The sequence below is a fragment of the Cryptomeria japonica genome, chromosome 4 (genome assembly GCF_030272615.1).
Source record: "Cryptomeria japonica chromosome 4, Sugi_1.0, whole genome shotgun sequence".
NCBI classification, from domain to species: Eukaryota; Viridiplantae; Streptophyta; class Pinopsida; order Cupressales; family Cupressaceae; genus Cryptomeria; species Cryptomeria japonica.
The window spans coordinates 703,234,698-703,254,940 of NC_081408.1; the positions used below are offsets into that span (position 1 = coordinate 703,234,698).

The following is a 20,243-nucleotide window of genomic DNA, read 5'->3' on the forward strand; positions in this document are numbered from 1 at the left end:
ACATTTATTAACTATAATGAAGAGATAAAAGACTTAAGTTATATCATCCAATAAGAAACATTTATTATAATAAGACCCATGTAATTATAAAATTTATTTCTGGAAAATCAAAGAATTGTGGATGATCCATCTTATTCTAGTAGCTCAAGCAACATCTCATGTTCTACACAAACACCACCATCATCAATTGTCACATCCTCGAAGAAGGGTAACAAATCTCAAATTTATAAGTTGACGGTGTGTGACCTGTATCTGCTGAACACACTAATCGGCTTCGATTAATACAAACTCGGGAACATTCTTATTCTTGCGCGGTTGCTTTCAAATTCCACGCGTGGACCAGCCCGCACTGAAATGACGCTCCAAAGCGTTTGGTCACCTGCTCAAATACAGCTCATCTGGAAAAAAAAGGAGGTCAACATCTAAGCCAATCATTTTGAGTAGCCTCCCAAATTATGAAACACAGCTATCATAAGCCAGCTGTATACAAGAACACGCTCTTCTTCTGGCTGGAATTCCGCGTGCAATAATACCTAAATACAAAGCGGGCTCCAACTCATCCACTTAACAGCTCTATGTGAAATTTCCTGCTACTTTCCACTCCTTACCTGACGCTGCGTGTATAAAATCCATTGATATTCTTCAGACATCACCATTCACGATTTCCATACCTTAATCACTAAAATCCCATTGATTTTCTTCAGCCATCACCACTCTCCAGTACTGCTACAACTACATTTTCTACTCTTGTCCTGTGTTCCCACTTCCCAATGGATCTGTTACAATTTTTCCTCCTTCTAAGCCTTGTACTCTCCTCTTCCCACCTTGTTTCTGCAAATTTTTATAACGATTTTGACATCACATGGGGAAATGATCGTGCTAAGATACTCGACAATGGCCAACGCTTGCAGCTCACTCTCGATCAGTCCTCAGGTATTTTATCTCATTTGCTCTCTGCCAGTGCGTATATAATATACAGGATTTTAACAGTATGCTGATTCCTCTGCCTCTTCCTCTGTTGTATTAAAACAGGTTCAGGTTTCCAATCTAAGAATGAATATCTCTTTGGCAAAATCGATATGCAAATCAAGTTGGTGGCTGGTAACTCGGCCGGAACTGTCACTGCTTACTATGTGAGTTTCTCTCTTACTCTTCCATACATTCTACAGTCCACAAATTAGTAGTGGGTAATAGCAGGGAGTTGAGTATTTATTGTCTAATAAAATGTTGATGGTTTCCATTTCCAATTGTGGCAGCTGTCATCACAAGGGGATAAGCACGACGAGATAGACTTCGAGTTCCTGGGAAATCTGTCTGGAGATCCCTACATTATGCACACTAATGTTTTCTCTCAAGGCAAAGGCAATCGCGAGCAGCAATTCTACCTCTGGTTCGACCCCACGGCAGACTTCCACACTTACTCTCTGCTCTGGAATCCCCAGCAAATTATGTAAGCCATGTTCATATTATCCCTACAACATCATCTCTGCCTTAGATTTAACTTCATCAGTTTAGTTATAATATATTTTCATGTTGCAGATTTTCTGTGGATGGAACGCCGGTGAGAGTGTTCAAGAACAGCGAGGATTTGGGAGTGGCATATCCCAAGAATCAAGCGATGAGAATATATTCGAGCCTGTGGAATGCAGATGATTGGGCAACCAGAGGCGGTGCAGTGAAGATTGACTGGACCAAATCCCCCTTTGTCGCCTCTTATGGAAATTTCAAAGCAGAGACATGCTCTGCCTCTTCTGATTGCTCTGTGAATTCATGGTACGCTGCAGAGGCGTTGGAGTCGAGTGAGCAGCAGAAACTTGAATGGGTGCGGAAGAAGTATATGATTTACGACTATTGTACAGACAGTAAAAGGTTTCCGCAGGGCTTTCCTCCTGAATGCACTCGCCAGGCATAGGCATCCAACCGAGGATCATCACATTCTTTCATTCTTTATTTTCAAGCCCAAACAGGCTATACTTGTAACGATATTAAATATTTATTTTAAAAAGACCTTTTATTCATTTGATAGCATTGGTCGAGCTTCAATTTATTTCCACTCTCTTACCAGCGTACTTACAAAACTGACTGACAACCTTATTCACATTAGAGTGAAGAACACGATTCATGCACAGGGGTTTAGTGCACAAAGCATAGATTATTTTCTTTCACAGAAAGCAGCGTTCTATTTATATGTATGCTCTTGGTTAAGAATCATATAGAATACATATTTTGTATTTCTTTTGGAAGAATGTTTTAATATACGTATATGTGTATATATTAACAAATAGTGCAATCTTTTGTATGCTTCATTTTATTTTTCAGTATTTATCTATTTCCATCCAGCCTTCCACACCTTATGCATGGTGTACATAGTAATAGGCACTTCTTAAAAAGAATCATCTTTGGTCCGTGCATGCCAAGCATCTCATGTGCATTGTCGTCCGTCCATTGCCTACTAAATAAGGTGGAGGTTTTCTATATCTATTTCCCTCCCCCACCTCCCTTCTCTTTCATATGACCGTTGATTGTGAGATTCATAGTTGTTGATAATTTAATTACATGAGTTAGGGGAGAGGACCTAGTACATGTGTACATTTCAATGTTAGTGATAATAGTTGTTGATTTAATATCTATATTTGTTGATTTAGTATCCATACTTGTTGATTTAATATTCAATTTTTTTGACAACATTTCACCAATAATTGTGACTTTAAAGTTGTTATTGCTGATGATGACTACCCATAGTTGTTAAAAGCAACCAATCATGTGATGCCACATCAGCTGCACAACTATGAGTCTCTCTTTTGCACAGCCATTGGTCTCACCTTTTTTGTGGCTGTTTTGGACACCTTGGCAAAAAGCATGCTACAGTGGCATCATATTTGATGGTGTGGCCCTTAAAACTTTAGTTATAAGTAGGGGACTTTCCAAGTAAGCTGTTGTAAAAAATTGAGAGTGATTTGAAGTTTTCACATTAGATTTTGAGAAGCATGAAATTAAGGTGTTCAACTACAAGATCCTCTCCCCTATGTGTTGCACAATTCTCCTTTCTTTTGTAGGTTTACATGGAGAGTATATGCCAAAGTTTGAACTTGCATGATGAAACATCCATTAAGCTTCATTAGTTTAATTACAAATTACATGTACATTTGTGATCACTACATACTTTGAGGTACATTATCAATCTAAAACTCACATACTCCTAAAAGTGGAGGAAAAATACAATGGTCAAAGTTGCATATAGATGCCATTTTCCTTCATTTTTGTGCCCATTTTAATACAAGTACATATTGAAAAATTGCACAATATTGTGCATAGTTGGGTACATTCTTTACCCTTACCTACATCTTAAAAAACTCCTTAAACTCTATGCAATATTTATGCTCCATCCCAATGTTTGGGCCTTTTCTCCATCCAATTATTTGTTATCGATTGATTTTATCTTGCTAAAAGTGTAACTCTTCTCTTTCACTCAATTGGTTTACCTTTCTATTCTCTACCATTTTTAACTCTAAATATTTGCTTGGTATTTAAAAATGCCTTTAGAAGGCTACTGATATATTTCTAAGAGATTGATATGATGCAAAACTAGAATCGGTTAGGCAATATTATCAAAATATTCATAGCATGACCCTTTTGTCAATGTTAGCAATATTTAATATTCTTTGAGGATCATCAAATGAGTGCATCTGTTCATTTCAATACATGGCAATAAATTGTCCAAACATTTATTTAATCATCTTGTGGCTGGAAAAGAATAGATAACCTTGGAGGAAATTTTGAATTTGAATATTAAAAATTTAGGGATCAAATCCATGACTAAGGGTTCAACTTCTCATTTTTGGAAATGACTTTGGACATTGATATGGTCAAATCAAATGGATAGTAGAATGTATAGGGAAAGGTGCATGTATGGGCATAATAATGCATAGTCTAGGCAAATATTTTAGGACATGCCTTTATATAGATAAGGTGGGCGATAAGTGCATAGGAATGCATGTGAATGGATGGGTAATATGATAAGGTAAGTGACACAAATTCACACAAGATTACCCTATATATATTGTAGGTGCAACATTCTTTGATATATATCAAAGAATGTAGCACCTACAAACATGCATGAAATTAACTTTTTATACATTTAAGGATATCACAAGGATCTATATAATCGGTGGACCTTTCTAAATTTATCTATATAGATTCAATATTTGGTGCACTCTTTGCATAGGAGCCTACAAAATAAAATAAAAAAATATGATGACTATCTTTAACAACCAAAGTAAGAGCTATTAAAATTTGAAAATCTCATAATCAATGATTGAGAGAGAGAGAGAGAGAGAGAGAGAGAGAGTAATACAAAACTAGAAAGATTCATGGATACAAAAAAAGGTAAAGGATGATAACGTGCTTTGAGTGTCATTTTTTCTTTCTATTTTTTGGGTTCTATAAATTATCCTTTTCCCCCTTTCATTATTTTTATAGCCCTTTGTGTCAATATCATATTTTACGTTATTATCATTTGACTCCTTGAACACTTGAATTTTTTTTGTAACAGCTAACTTGTTCTATACATTATGTATTGGTTGTGCAATGTATTATATATAAAATGTACAATTTTTTACGTCACTTTTTAATTTTCCTTATATTAAATATTTAATTTAGTTATATTTGTATAACCCTCTAGTAGCTTCTTTGTCAAATTTTGTAGCTTTAAACTTTACACAAGTTGATGTTCAATGATCTATGTAGTAAGATCATAATACCACATCTTTAGGTTGTCCACTTTCTTAAAAAAATTATCATATAGTAATGTTGTATCTCCTAGTTGTATTTACTTGGGCTTGATGTTTCATTCATGTCATGTATTCAATTTTAATTCATTTAGATTTAGTTGCATGTCACAAGTGACTTTCCATAAATATTATTGCACGGTCCTAACACATTTATTACCTTCAAGGCCTAGGATATGTCATCACAAAGGTCAAGAGGGATTTCATCAATAGATTGGATATGGATAAAGAGTTCACAAATGAGAGTGCACAAGTTCTTCTACACTTTGCTGGGGATACGATACACATCCAAAAGCCTCATGCTTTTGGTTGAAGTATACTGGTATCCTATTCATTGTAATTCCTTTCCTTATAGTTTATCAAACTTTCACCAAGGATATGTAAAATGGCAGCTCAAGGTCCTTGGGGGAATGCTTTTGGTTCGTTGAACCTGACTCTACCCTTACATGTTCTTCCTGATGGTTCGCGGAAGAACTTTCCCAAGTTTTTGGGTGATGGTGCTCAGCATCCTGATGAACACATCGCTGCATTTTATATTGCATGTGGTGTTTTGGGAGTTGAACATGAAGATATATCTGTAAGGTTATTTATTGAAACCTTACAAGGTGTAGCTACTGATTGGTTTTATCATTTGCCAAATAATTCTATCACAGATTGGGCTAGCCTCAAAACAAGGTTTGAGTCAAGGTTCAAACCTACAGAAGATGAGCATGCACTCTTGGTGCAATTGACTCAAATGAAGAAAGAATCACAAGAGCCCATGCGGGAATTTGTTGCTAAATTCAACAAGTTGCATAACCGCATCCCGGTTGCTTTTTAGCCTATCGCTGCAAATTTGAAGTGCTTCTTCATGAATGCTCAGTCACCTGAGGTGAGTTTCTTGTTGAGAAGAGTAGTTCCAAGAGACCTTGCAACTGCACAAACCTTAGCAGTTGAGGTTGAAGATGATCTTATCCTTGCGGGTAAGATAAAGATAGAGTCAAATGGGTCCAAAGAAAACTCTTCTTTGGGATCATGGTCTACCAAGAGAGCAAATACCATGGTGCAAAGGTTGGCTAATGAGTTGCTTGCCCTCAAAAAGCAAATAGCTCAAGGTTTATTTTCTTCCTCTTATGAAGACATTCCTAGGATGCCATATCCAAATACTGCTCCTAGTTATGTAGCTAGAAATCAAGACAAGCTTCCTTCACCACTAGAAGGGCTTGCACTTGAGGCACCATCAACAAATGCAGCAGTGGAGGACTCTGAATTTGAACAAAGTGATCTTGCTAGTATATTCCAAGAGGAGGAAGTAGACATAGTTGGCGACTCTCAAATCTGGTTTATGCAGTTCCAGAAAGCTATTGAACAAAAAGAAATGACCATGCCAGGTACCATGGAGGAGGACAATCACATCATGAGATGTGAAAAGGTGAACATGCATGAAGATCTCAGTCAAGTTGAAATGAATGCTTTCATGCTCCAAGGTAATGAACTTGGATGTATCTTGCATAAGAGACCTACCCCAGAACTTGATGAAGAAGATCACTCTTTTCAACATGAGGTTGTTACGGTTGAAAAACCAGTTGTTCAAGTTGTAGCTAGTAAGAAGGTTTCAATTTTTGCCTCATCAAGAGGATGTCCAATCAGACATCTTGCTTGGTTGGAAGCCAATGGAGAGCCAGAGTTTCCAATTGTACATGAGCTTGAAGATACACTTGAGAAAGAAGCCAAAAAAGTATATTCAGCTAAGCAAGAGCGGTCTGGTTTCAAAACTCCACTTTGGGGTAGCAACACATATGATTCATCCCAAGAGGAAGGTGAATTTGTTCATATTTTCCAAGGAGTGTTGCATCAAGTTCTGGTACCCTTGTTTGTGCTTCATCTATACAAAGTTTCCTATGATCATGCAAGGCATTGCAAGCTGCTGAAGAAAGGAAGCTACTTTGGTGAACCCATGATTGGTTTCATTTAGGAAGGTCTCAATTGTCAGTTAGTTTAGGTTAGGTTAGTTTCCATTTTTAATAAGTATAGTTGCATAAGTTCTCATCTTGTTTTCAATTGGTTGCTTTGTGTTAGTCTTGTTGTTTGTGTCTTTGTTGCTTGACTCTATAGCCCAATGGATACAAGCACTTGGAGTTATGGATTCTACAAGCTTCAAGTGGTGTAGCTTGTTCCCCAGTCAAAGCTAGTTGTTGTCCCTAATTTCAGCGCAGCTAAAATCGTGAGGAAACCCTACGAAACTGGTTCATTTCATACCTCATGTCCTCCGGGAAGGTTAATTGACTCCGTTGGTTAGCCTATTTTTCTTTTCACCTTTTGTTTTTCTTGTTTTTAAGTTTTTTTATTTTTGCAGTTTTACCTGCATATCGGACTTTAAAGTCCGACCTACAGGGTTTTTCTTTGTTAGAATTGCACATCGGACTTTAAAGTCTGATGTGCAATGTTTTGGTTCTTTCCTTCCAGAGTGGACTTTAAAGTCCGACCTACAGGTGGTTCTTTCCCTGCAGATCGGACTTTAAAGTCCGACCTGCAGGCAGTTCTTTCCCTGCAGATCGGACTTTAAAGTCTGACCTGCATGGAATTTTCCCTTGCACATCGAACTTTAAAGTCTGATGTGCAGTTTAGCAAGAAGGAAGTTGCATGTCGGACTTTAAAGTCTGACTTGCAAGGAGTCTTTTCCTGGATTATTATTTTTGTTTCAATTCGCCAAGGTCCATGTGCAGGTCGGGGAATTTTTCCCGACCTGCAGGTCTAAGTGCAAGTCGGGGAATTTTTCTCGACCTGCAGGTCTAAGTCCAGGTCGGGGAATTTTTCCCGACCTGCAAGTTAAGTTTTTCCCTTCTTGAATATAGGACTTTAAAGTCCGATATGCATTCTTTGATTGATTTTCCTTGCACATCGGACTTTAAAGTCCAATGTGCGAATTTTGAGTTTCCTTCCCAGGTTGCAAATCGGACTTTAAAGTCCGACGTGCAGTTGCTTGTCAAGTTTTTCCCTTGCAGATCGGACTTTAAAGTCCGACCTGCGTATGATGTTGTTGCAATTCAGACTTTAAAGTCCGACCTGCAAGTTTTTCCCATTTTGTCTCCTAAGTCATTTCTGACTCCTGTTTCTTGTTCTGATTGATGAAATTTTCTCGTCTGATGGTGATCATTTTCAAAACACTAATGATCGATGTTGAAATGTCCAAGCCCTCTCCAAGCAAATTGACAAAGAAAAGAAGATGCGCTGATGAGATTGCTGATATGGCGCTAGACAAAGCTAAGATGCAAGTTGATTTAGCTCGGTTTGAAGAACTTCAAAAATCCAATGAGGAGGAGAAAGATGATTTAAGTGTCCCCTTTTTGACACTTTCTTTTCATGTAGTTGCATTGTTAGATGTTGTAAGCTTTCTCGCAGTTGCATATTTTCTTTCTGCTGAAGTTGTAGTCAAGTGGGACTGTGCAGTTGAATAAGTCAATTGTGCCCACCTTTTCTCAACTTTTTTTCCTATATAAGGAGGACCTTTTTGTAAATATTTTATCTTTTTCATGCTTAGCAAAACTCTGCTAGATTTTTATCCCAATTAAGACTTTGGGCTTTTGTGGTGAAAATTCAATCAAACAAATAAAGAAAACAGTTTTGTTGATTGCAAACTTTGTGTTGTATCAAGAAAGTTGTTTATATTATTTAATGTTCCTATGTCCATTGAATACATATTACCTTTACTTCTTTGATCTTTAAGGTATTGCTACGTGGTTAGAGAGCTCTCAAATCTTTCCAATAGACTTTGTGCTCTTAGCACACTTGAGAAATCTGTTGATAAATTAAGTGACTCGTAGTAAGCTTTGTATTGCTGCGGTTATTTGTAGTTTAATGGATTAGAAATCTATACTTGAAGACTTTGAGCTTTAAGCTAAGTTTCTAATTGTTTAATTTGTAACGATCAGTGTGAATTAGTCTTACCATAAAGGAGACTTTGTGCTGCTTAATAGTAACTCTTTGTGTAGTTTGTTAGACTAATAGTTCTTTTCTTTAAGTATCTGAAGAGGTAGAGAAATTGTAACTAGGTGAAGGGAGAATACATAAACTCTGAAAAAAGAGAGTTATATGCCCAACACCAACCCACAAATTTAATTTCTTATTAATTAGAGGAGAAATTTCATAGGGAACCTCCCCGTGATGAGAGGAGAGATTAATTTCTTAGCATAGCGTTGTGTGAATTCTATGTTTTGTCATTAGTACGCTGGTGACAAAATATTCACCCAACACACTTTAGGCTTAGTTGGGCTTGGGAGGACTGTGAACATTCATAGAGGCAATATTTAATAAAATTTAACCTCAACTAAATCAATTACAAAATAATCAAACTACACTAGTATCTAGATGCATTGTTTGAGCCCAAATTCCTTTAACTAGATCAAATACTAACCATTGCTATCAATTCTGAGCACAACACATAAAATGCATGCAAAATAAGACTCTAAGTTTAGGATAAAACATTCAAGTTTATTGTAGATATTCCTTTGGTGTAAAAATACTTCATGAACTATATAGAAACCTACTTAATACTCCTATGCTACTCGTGAATAATTGTGTTCCCATTAAGCATGTGGACGGTCAAGTTTTAGAATATCAGTCTTTATGTGGGTTATAATGTCACATTCAATTGCATGAACAACACACTTGAAATAATAAAAAAAGGTATGATACTAAACAATCAATCATACAAAAAAGGTATGATACCAAATAATCAATCATACAAAAAGGTATGATACCAAGCAATAAATCATAATTAACAATCCTTCTAGAAGCTTGCACACATTCATAAATAATAATAAAGTTACCAAGACAAATATGTTTTCTAGTGACTTAAAGTATTGCATCACTTAATCATGTATTACTTTTACAATCACATCAAGAAATATGGTGAGGAAGAAATGCAAATGGAGAGAAACTTCTCACACTTTTTTGCCTAAGATTCTTCAAAATAATAGTTACTTCTTTATACATTTTCTAACACACAATTGGAATTACAAATGGAAATGTAACATTTGAAATCCTAGATACTCGGTTGTATTGTAGTATTGAATACAAAAACTACCCAACCATTCAAACATGGAAATAACTTTTATCTATAGTTCCCATGAGCACATAAGCTCGAGGGCAAGAAGTGCCAAGATGTAGAGAACTCCCAAAGATATGTGACCAAAATAAGAGGGGCCACAAGACATGCAATAAATTCAAAATTATTTTGATTGGCATCATTTAGAGGATACTTAAGTCTCTTAAGTGTCCTTCCTCCAAGAGACACACTTAAAATCATTACCAAATTTGTCAAGTTGTATTAGGGAGAAATGGGAGAACACTCTTATTTGATCTATAAATTAACCCCTAGCATTCAGGTTCTAGTTATGGAATGTTGGGGATTTGAGCATACAAAACAACAAGAGAAATCCCTTTGAGAATATCTAAAATCATTCTGATAACTCAGGAATCTTTCCATGGCATGGGGTAAGTAATGTAAATTTTGAAATTTTGCTATCAAGGGAGGTTTCAAGTTAAAGAATGACTTGAGGACCATAAATAAAAATAATTTACAATCAGGGGATAAAAGGAATGAGGAACCATGAACATGGGTGAAATGTGAGAAGGGGATATGTTGTTTTTTTTAATTTTCAACCAAGGAGGGAATAACACATGTGTCCAATGCTAGGAATAAAAACTCGTTCATGAACATGAGAGTTTGGAGAGAAATAGAATTATGGTTTAATATCGCAAATGAAATATCAAGACAAGGTCATGGGATTAAGTACCATGGTTCCATCATTAGATTGACATTCAATGCCATGGGGTGACAATAGATGAATGGGCTAAATTTGACAAACCAGAATAAAAGAAAAACCTATGATGATAATTAAGAAAGGAAATGAGTCAAGGAGAAAAGATGTGAGAGGAATAAGCATCAAGAGGAAGTGGGAGAAGAACCTACAAGGATCAAGTGTCTCTGTGGACCTAGTACCAAGGGGATTAGGAATAGGGAAGCCTCTGGGATCAAGCTCCTATAGGGAATAGGAACCATGGAACCAATTTCTAAGGTTTCATTCCCATCTACAAACTGAAAACTTGGGAGATACAAGAGGGCCACATAGAGGGTTAGGGGAAAGGGAAGTGGCAAGTTTTGAAACACTCTAAGACAAAATTTGGGGCTTGAGGGGGTTCGAGAACATATGAACCAAGATTTTACAATGTTTTGGGTAAGTGCACCAAGATGGTGAACAAAAAGGGGGGTATAAGTGGCCACTTTTTTTCTGAAAATAGGTAACAAAGAGATATTTGAAGGTCATGCACTAAAAACTAGGAGTTGAGAAAACAATAAGAATTGTATTTCTCTGAATCTAGTTTCTAAAATACTATTTTTTTTTTTAAATCGGATAAGATTAAGAAGGTCAAACCTCTCGCACACGAAAAATTGTTCCTAATTTTTTCAAAAAAGCATAACATAGTTGTTTTCGTGTGCTGCACAAAATATATAGTTAGATTTAGTATTTTGCAAAACCCTTTGGTAGGATGATAGGTAAGCGTGAGATCTATAAGTTGTGTATTTTTTGTAATTTTTCTCCGAGTATTTTTTTTTTTTGAAGTAACCGCATCCTTAAAATTTGGTACCCGTTCGTGCGCTGGACATAACTTGCATTAAAATAATCGAAAATGCAAACTTCATTTTTTTAAAGTGTATAGAATCTAGTGTAGAACAATAATATGTAATTTACTTTGAATTTGGTCAAGTATATCAAAAGTTATTAAAAAAATAGTAGACATATGTCTGTGAGGATTGTCAAGGCACTGATAAAGAAAATTAAAGTTTACTATGCTAATTTGTTCTCCAAAAATAGAAAAATTATATGGTCAAAAAACTGAGAAGATGTGTGAGATTATGGTGGTAATTCTAGAGATACCCACTTGATCATTTGTAAACTTCTAAGACGAAGTCGAGAAATCATGTTGGAAGATGAAAAAACATGTAAATGGACAAAAATGGGGGAGAAATGGGCTTGCAAGCCTTAGGGTCATTTTCCAACCCTCTTATTATGCCAAAACTCGCACGGGTTTTGAAAAACAAAAAGTACTATTCACAGTTCTCCATAACCCGCACAGGTTTTGAAAAACAAAAAGTACTATTCACAGTTCTACATAACCTGTACGGGTTATGTAGAACTAAAACCATTATTTTGTGTTTAACAAAACGCGTACGGGTTATGAAGACATAATAATGTATGCTTGTAAACTTAGAATTTACTACACATATGTATAGACATACATATATAATATGTGTTTATGTATGTGTATATGCATATTTGTAGTTATATATACATATATTTATATAGATATATGTATATATGTTTGTATACAAGAATGTCTCTCTTCTTTTCCTCTCTCTCTCTCTCATCTTCCCCCATCACCATCTATGTCTATTCTGAGCCCTAATTATCCTCCTTGAGTTCTATCTCATCTCTCTCCCCCTCACACTTCTCTCTTTGTCGACTCTCTCTCTCTCTCTCTCTCTCTCTCTCTCTCTCTCTCTCCCCCCCTTCTCTCTCTTTCTTTACCCCTCCCTCTCCCCCCTCTCCCTCCCCCTCTCATTATCTTATCCTACTCTCTCTCTCTCTCTCTCTCTCTCTCTCTCTCTCTCTCTCTCTCTCTCTCTCTCTCTCTCTCTCTCTCTCTCTCTCTCTCTCTCTCTCTCTCTCTCTCTCTCTCTCCCTCTCCTATTTGGTTCCTAGTTCTACATAACCCATATGGGTTATGCAAAACTAAGGCCAAAACTTCTAGTTCTACATAACTCGCAGGTTTCTAAAAATATAATGTTCCTCAAAACCCATACGGGTTTTGAGAAACTTTTGATTTTTTATTACGGGTTTTGAGGAACTTTTTGTTTTTTTAATTGTTTTTGGCTAGGCTTGGTGTTATCATGCCTATCACATTTTTGAATTTCCAGAACACGCATGGGCTATGAAAAAATTTAATTTTTTTTACATGTGGCCACTTTTTTGTTCACCATCTTGGTGCACTTACCCTATTCCCTATTCATATTTTTTGTTATGGTTCACTACCCTTGTTGGATCCGTAGTCATCTTTTGAACTTCATCAGTGATTTGAAGAGTCCTTAAACTTGTCAACAAAAAAATTCCTTCTCATTTCATACTTTGTGACAGAATCAACAAGTTTCTAAACAATTTAACTCATATGTTAGATATTTTGTGAGTCTTGTCAGAGGATTAAGAGTCTATTGAATGTATGAAAGCTCTGATAGTTAATGTGGGACATTTGAGAAAAAAAACCTACACATTCCTTGAATTTTTAGAAGCCTAACAGCATGAGGAAAGCATGGGAATGATAGGAAGGAAAATAAAGGAAAATTTTGGCAAAAGTGAGGAGTATATTAGATGTTTCTTAGATCATTTATCCATGATAGACACACTAGCCTATTAGCAACAAAGGGGAAAAGACTTAGCCAATTTATAAATTTTGAGGCTTATAGATTTAGGCGCTAATATTTGTTCTTTCTGAAATTTTCCAACTATATTAACCTCTCCTTTCAATATTATTCTTTTTCCAATATTTTAGTGATTGCCACCCCTAGATTACCCATGGATTATATTTGCAATGCTTCATATGGATTATATTTGCAATGTTTCATCCAATCCATAGAATAATTGGAAAGTATAGTAAAATATTAAATGTTGTTTAATAATCCTAGAGTATTGCAAGTTTAAATCTAGAGTTTGATACTTCTTTTGTCCACCTTTTTAGGTGCCTTACCCAAGATCTAATTGAATAATTTTTTGATCCATTTTCTTTTGGATAATATGTACTTTGAGACAATCTAAACAATTATTTTATTGAAATTTCTTTAATAATTTGGCTAGAAAAGTGTTTCCCTCTTTCACTTGTAATATTCAATGGGAATTTAAACCTTAGAATGGCATTCTCATATTTGATTCACTTTGTTGTTTCTTCAAAACTCAGATATACTTATACACACCAAGTTATATAGTCAGTGCTATTTATAATGAATTGTATGTTTGGGTTTATAAGAAAGAGGATTGATTGGTAACGATATAAATGTCATTTCTTGCTTTGTAGTTGATTTTTTATAATTATTTTTAAAAATTCATATATGTGGGTATATTTATTAGAATATTTATGGTATTTTGCCTTCATTTTTTACCCATTTCTCAAAAGTTGAAATAAATTAAATTTTTAAAACCTAGACTTTATTTTATACACAATTAAAATTTTGATTTTTGATTACTTTCCAAAAAAGTGGGGGCACATGCTCAATTTTTTTCTAGGATGTGTCAACTTTGAAAATTAGTAAAAAAATACTAATTAATTAAAAAATAGTAGAAAAATCAGGCATAAACGTCATTTTCACCAAAATTATTTTTGAAATACTTAAAAAATGTTATCATTTTAGTGGGACCACACTAGAAGCTATGTTCTTTTTTTATATATTAAAATAGAGTGCCCCCCTATTTCAACCCCTTAAATATCCACCATTTAAAAAAAATAAGTGGTTTAGAAAGTAGATTTAGAGCATTGTGACTTTTGCTCTTATTGTTTAGAACTACAAATTTCAAGTGTATCTATTTTCAATTTCTTGTTCAATATCAATCTTAGCTTATTTTTTAAAAAGTGATCTTTTAAGACCCCCTTTTGGTCTTACATTTCCTACAATTATACTGTTAGGAATCACAAAGGTTGAGATACCTTAATCCTAACAAATTTATTTATTTTATATTCCCTTTAATTAATTATTTCCTTTTGTGGTAATGAATTGAAGGGTGGACATTTATGACCACTAATGTCTTCATTGTATGTACTTGATTTATCTTATGAGTTAGTTTGTAAGTTCCTAATATAATGTTTTTGATTAAGGCAAAAACAGGTTTTGAAGGGACCCAAAATCCTTTACAAGGAAATTACATATGATGTATCAATTAAGCCCATCAAAACAGAATAGATGAGATAGACAACAAGACTGATAGAAAAACAAGACAAACACAACCCTATGTCAGCAAAAAGCCAGCAGAAGAACATAGCAGCACCAACAAAAGGAACAACACTAACCCAAGATCTTTAAAGTTTCAGCAACTTCAGCTTCAAGTCGATTTATCTTCTGGGCCTCTTCCTTCAACTCTAGGATGTCCCGAGGCAAATTAGCAGACTTCTTCTTTGTACTTGCCCTAGTTCTCTTGCTCAGACCCAAATTATCCTCAGTTTCTAGGTCTTTATCTTGGTCCAAGTCAACAAAAACCCTATCCTAGTGAAAGTTTTCAAGCTTGGGCACCACAGTACTCATGTTATCTGCTGAAGATTTAACAATTTTATGACTATCCTCTGTAATTTTGCACAGAGTGGTCTCACGTTTATTAATCCTCTATTCCACTTTTCTAAACTTATTATCATACATGTCCTTCATTTTTTCAATAGCCTCCACATTCTTTGTTAAACAATTCACCATCATTTTCTTCTCATTTTCATTCCAAAGGGCATAAACAAGGGTTCCTTGAGGTTTCTCCTTCACACCACCATAATACAAGGGCACAACAATAACCTACAATGTCTCCCCCAAATCCTCCTTAGCATGTAAGTCTTCAATCTTAGAAGAAAGTTCTCTCTATTTGAGGTTGAGGCTTTTAATCTCATGAAAATCCCATCTGAAGAGTCTAAAGAGATACACAGAGCTGTTTTTGGCAGTCTCCAAAACCCCAAAAGCAATCTCCTACTTGGGTTGAAAGTCCTAAAAGCTGAAGTCCATAGACTCTTGAGAATTCCCCTCCTTGTCATCAGGAGAAAGAGAATGCTCAGATTCAGGAGGGGAGATAGGAACAGCATGCTCCTAGGAGCTATCAGATATCACAAGGGCTGAGCCTTTCCCTTTCCCCTTGACTTTCTTTGTAGACTTATCTCTTGAGTTGGATAGACCCACATGCTACTATTATATTTCTCATTTTTTGCTTGTTTGCTGCAATAGTTTTGTATATCGCTCCTTTCCAAGTGGTAGCATTATTTACAGGTTTGTATGTATTTCGCCATCCAATGTTCAAGCACAAGGTTCCTTATGTTCCCATGAATCACTTCATGAAATTACCTGCACGAACTGATAGTATGTTTTGAGCAGTTGATCCCCTGAAATATTAGGAGGTTGTTATGTCAAAGTAGTGATTTTGTCCATTATCTTTGTGAAAGTCTGGGAATAGGGGATTTGAGAGTTTTTAAATAGTATTTGACTTGGTTGGTCACATTGAAATTTTTGTACAAAGTTTTGAGGGGTTGCCTTTTTGTTAGATTGATGTTAACTTGAGATCCATAAAATAAAATAATATAATATGTACTACTTTGTATAAATGTATATGGTCTCTTGCTTTAAAAGTGCATCTAGTATTTCATGTTCTGCTTGAGGATTTATTGAGGTACCCATTTTTCTCAAAAGGATCTTTTATTTGGTTTATAATGGAAACTAATTATTGAATTTCATTCTTATGGACATTTTTCGTTCAAAGATCATTGAAGGTGAAGCATAGGTCATCACATTGAAGTCAAATAAACTAATACATTAATAGAATTCACAAATATTTTTCATTTTTACAAATATTTTTTATGAGTTTTGCAAAGTATTCTTAACTTTATGAGTCACAACTTGATTTATTTTTTTAAGTCTTACTTTTTAGATTGGCTTTTGGCAAGGTTCAAATATTCTAAGAGTACTACTTTATCACAATAATGAAGACCTTAAGGATTCATTTCAAATTAATCAGGAAAAGAGTCATTTCTCAAGAATAAGTCCCTTTTTTCTTTTCTTTTTTCTTTCCCTTCTTTTATTAGAGATTTCTTTTTATTTTTGTTGAGCATATAAGTTATAGTTTGCAAATATGGATTTGATTCAAGCTTGGTAAATCAAAAATTATTGATTGGACATAAATTTGTGAGTTTTTTACAATTTAAAAAAAAATCTGAAACAAATATAAATTTTTGAAAAAATATAATTATAAAATGTATTAAAGAAATTCAATAGAGGTTTTAGAGTAGTGTCTCTAATAAGACCAAAAAGTGGAGCATCTGAGAACACTAAATTTAAATAAAAAACCTTTGAAATCACCCATACCTTAATAACAATGGTCCTTTTTATAATATTCAAAACCATTAAAAACAATATATTTTTGCTACAATTCTCACACAAATATTCAAATCCTAGAAAGAAGCTTTTCTTTTTCCATACCCAAACAATGTCATGATTTTAATCTTTTATTTTTAAAAAACTCACCAAAATTGGTGAGTACTCATTGATTTCCACTATAGTGACTAGAAGAAATGAATCATGAAAGAATTAAGTATCAAGGAGCTAAGGGTGACTTTAACATGATGGTTTTGGAATATGAATATTATCAAATTCTATTATATTGTGATGAGTACTAGTTAAATGAGCTCACTTTGTTATCCATTTAGGTGGTATGTAGTAATTGTTTTGGTTATAAATTTTCTTATGATGAAAAATCTATCTAATATGAGACCCTAGGATCGTTTTATGCGACATATCTTATGACTAGATTTCCTAGGAAAAAAGAACAAGTGCCTCAATCCCTAGCCATTAAGAAATGTTGGACTCCTTCAAGAGAGTTGCCAAACATGAATAGTAGGGTGAGGGATGTAGAAGAAAGATAAGTTAGGGGAGAATATTTTAGGTGCTATGTTGATGTGGTTGAATGCAAGTTTGCAACCCTCATTAGGCTTTGATCTTGAAAACATGACTCTCCACATGCTTAAAAGGAAAAAAATCATTCAAAATCATTCACCAACAATTTAGGATTAGGATGTGGCTTTCTACAAGTTCATGACTGACTGTTACATCCAAGGAATATGTACAATCAACCTTAAATATTTTATTCTAAAAGTGTCATGTTTTGCATCTATTTTATCAGCTATATACAAAGGTCATAGTAGTAAGTTAGTCTTTTATCTAGTTAAAGGATTTGGAGTCAAAGTGTACAAATCTAGATACTACTCTAGTTCACTTATTATGTAATATCTTTAATTGTAGTTGAATTTTATTAAATACCCTCTAGGAACAACCTCAAGCCTAGCCAAGCCTAAAGTGCAAGAGAGCATGTCTACTCTTTTTTGTTGGGTCTTTAAGCATGTTTGATATTTTGACAAACACCATTTTTATGTTCTTATTGGTATATATCAAAATCCCTCTAGGTAAAAAATATTTGAGGACTGCGCACAAACATTTTTAGGTAGTAAGAAAACCAATAACTTGTGACACACAACCAAACCTAAGAAAATTTAAAACCAAATACATGACATGATCAAACAAGTCTAAGTAATTATAACTGGGAGATACAATATTACTATATGACAACCAATTTAAGAAAATGGATAAACTAAAATCATGACACTAAGGATCTGACTGCATGAATAAAATATAATTAACTTATATAACATAAAGTTACATAATTTGACAAATGAGATACTATAAGGCTATGTTAGTGGAGCTCAATTAAAGCTTAAATATGATAAAAATTAAAATATAAATTTGTCAATATCATTGTATAAGTTTAGTACATTAGATCCATTACTTTGTATAGAATATTTTACCTCTTAAAAAGAAAATACAAGTGTTCCAATAATCAATTAATAATGACATAAAACATGACATCAACATGAGGGACATAGAAACAATCAAAGGAAACAAAGGTTAGTGTAGAATCTAAACATTAAAAACAAAAAACATGATTCATCCCATGATAGTGAAGTATTGAGGTTGTCGATGATAGATGTGAAAATAGAGTAAATAACTAAATCTATGAAAAACTCATCCACGTCATAACTAAATCATCATAGATATATAAATTTAAAAAAATATAAAAATAATATCAATGGATGCCCATGGAGAATAAATTGAAAGGTACATTTCTCAATTATTCTTGTTGGAGTCATTTATACACAAGATGCCTAAAAAAATATTCATGTAAAACCTATTGGAACTTGGATCATATAAAATGTAAAAAAAAAAATTGAAACTCTTAGCAATTTAATGATAGGTTAATTCCTTGAACCAACCACAAATATTGGGAATTTAAAACATGATATTTGGGAAATCTACCAAATTTCAATAATGACTACAAAAAGATCTAGTTGGTGTTAAGTTGCATGGATAGAGGATTGATATACTTAGATAATCGCTTCCTTATCACTAAATAATGAATCAAATAGTGATATGACTATGTGATAGATAGGATGATCCTAAGAAGGTGAAATATAAATTTGCCACAACACTCATAAGAGAAATACGAAATGAATGGTTCCTTAACATCAACAAAACTAGAGATCCTTACACTTTCATACCAAGTTTTTAGGTAGTTATAGGTCCCTATATGGAGTCATCATGGACACATGACAACACAACATCCTAAGCACCCTATCATCCTATTACAACTTTCTAAACACTTGCATTCTTTTATAAAACCTATTACAAATTGTTTTCCTATCTTTGTCTATGATCATTGTTTGTGACATTCAAATTTTAGTAACTCTTACTTCAATAGTTGAAGCTACTTGTATGTTTTTCATTTATTTTGTAGGTTTCTAGAGAGAGTACAAACCAAAGGATTAGCCTATGTGATAAAATTTGACAAGGTTCATATTGTTCCTCATGATATCCTTTTATGTCTAAAAAGAGTAATTTACATGCATGTTTGTGAGTATTGTAAAAAAAAAATTATATATGTGATCATTCTAAGATTCACATGCACCTCTAAGTGGGAATAAATTTAAGGGTTAAATTTGTATACCTCCACAATTTCCATCTACTTTCAGTGTCCATTTTGAGAGAACATCTTAACAGATTCTACATATTGATGGTTGGTGTAATCTTGTGTGAAGTTAGGTCTCTTACCTTATAATTTTACCCATATATTTACACACATTGTTATGTACTTATCTCCCACCTCATCCAAATAAATAAATCCTAAAATATTCATCTAGATTATGTGTTTATTTTTTTTATACATTGATGCAGGAGCATCCCTGGTTCTTGGCAATCTTGCATCACCCAAAATATTTCCTTTCAGTTTCTTTGTTCTTTTCAATAGTTTTGTTTCTGAGAGTTACCGGATACCTTGGCATTGATCATTTCTCTTGCGGAGCTGGATATGAAATTCATTCTTGTTCATATTTCTTGTTTTGTATCCGCTTTTCATTTGGATCTCTTTCCAACAAGTTATCGCTTCCGGATTGGTTGGCAATTTTCTTTTTCCCTCGGATACTTGAGCTTAACGAACAGTTGGTGTTCCCAGATCTTGTGGAGCGATTCCTTGATTTGTGGAGATGACTTATCATGTGTGGGAGGATCTTCGATGCCCAAATGACCCTCTTGTTGGTCCATGCTTCGTGGTGATTCTTTTCCTGAGGATTTTCATCTCATCT

At 34.3% G+C, this 20,243-nt stretch overlaps 1 protein-coding gene across 1 annotated transcript; it reads left to right on the plus strand.

Annotated features, from left to right (window-relative positions):
- Positions 1-644: 644 nt before the first annotated feature.
- LOC131058366 (xyloglucan endotransglucosylase protein 1) lies at positions 645-2,018 on the plus strand. Its single transcript, XM_057992239.2, has 4 exons — positions 645-933; positions 1,033-1,133; positions 1,257-1,450; positions 1,540-2,018. The coding sequence occupies exons 1-4, from the start codon at positions 771-773 to the stop codon at positions 1,910-1,912; spliced, it is 831 nt and encodes a 276-aa protein (XP_057848222.2). The 5' UTR covers positions 645-770; the 3' UTR covers positions 1,913-2,018.
- Positions 2,019-20,243: the final 18,225 nt, after the last annotated feature.

Bases quoted from the DNA above. Each gene is read 5' to 3' on its own strand.
- LOC131058366 (XM_057992239.2), top strand. From the start codon at position 771: ATGGATCTGTTACAATTTTTCCTCCTTCTAAGCCTTGTACTCTCCTCT. The intron at 1,134-1,256 runs GTGAGTTTCTCT...CAATTGTGGCAG, and splicing joins GAACTGTCACTGCTTACTAT to CTGTCATCACAAGGGGATAA. The intron at 1,451-1,539 runs GTAAGCCATGTT...TTCATGTTGCAG, and splicing joins TGGAATCCCCAGCAAATTAT to ATTTTCTGTGGATGGAACGC.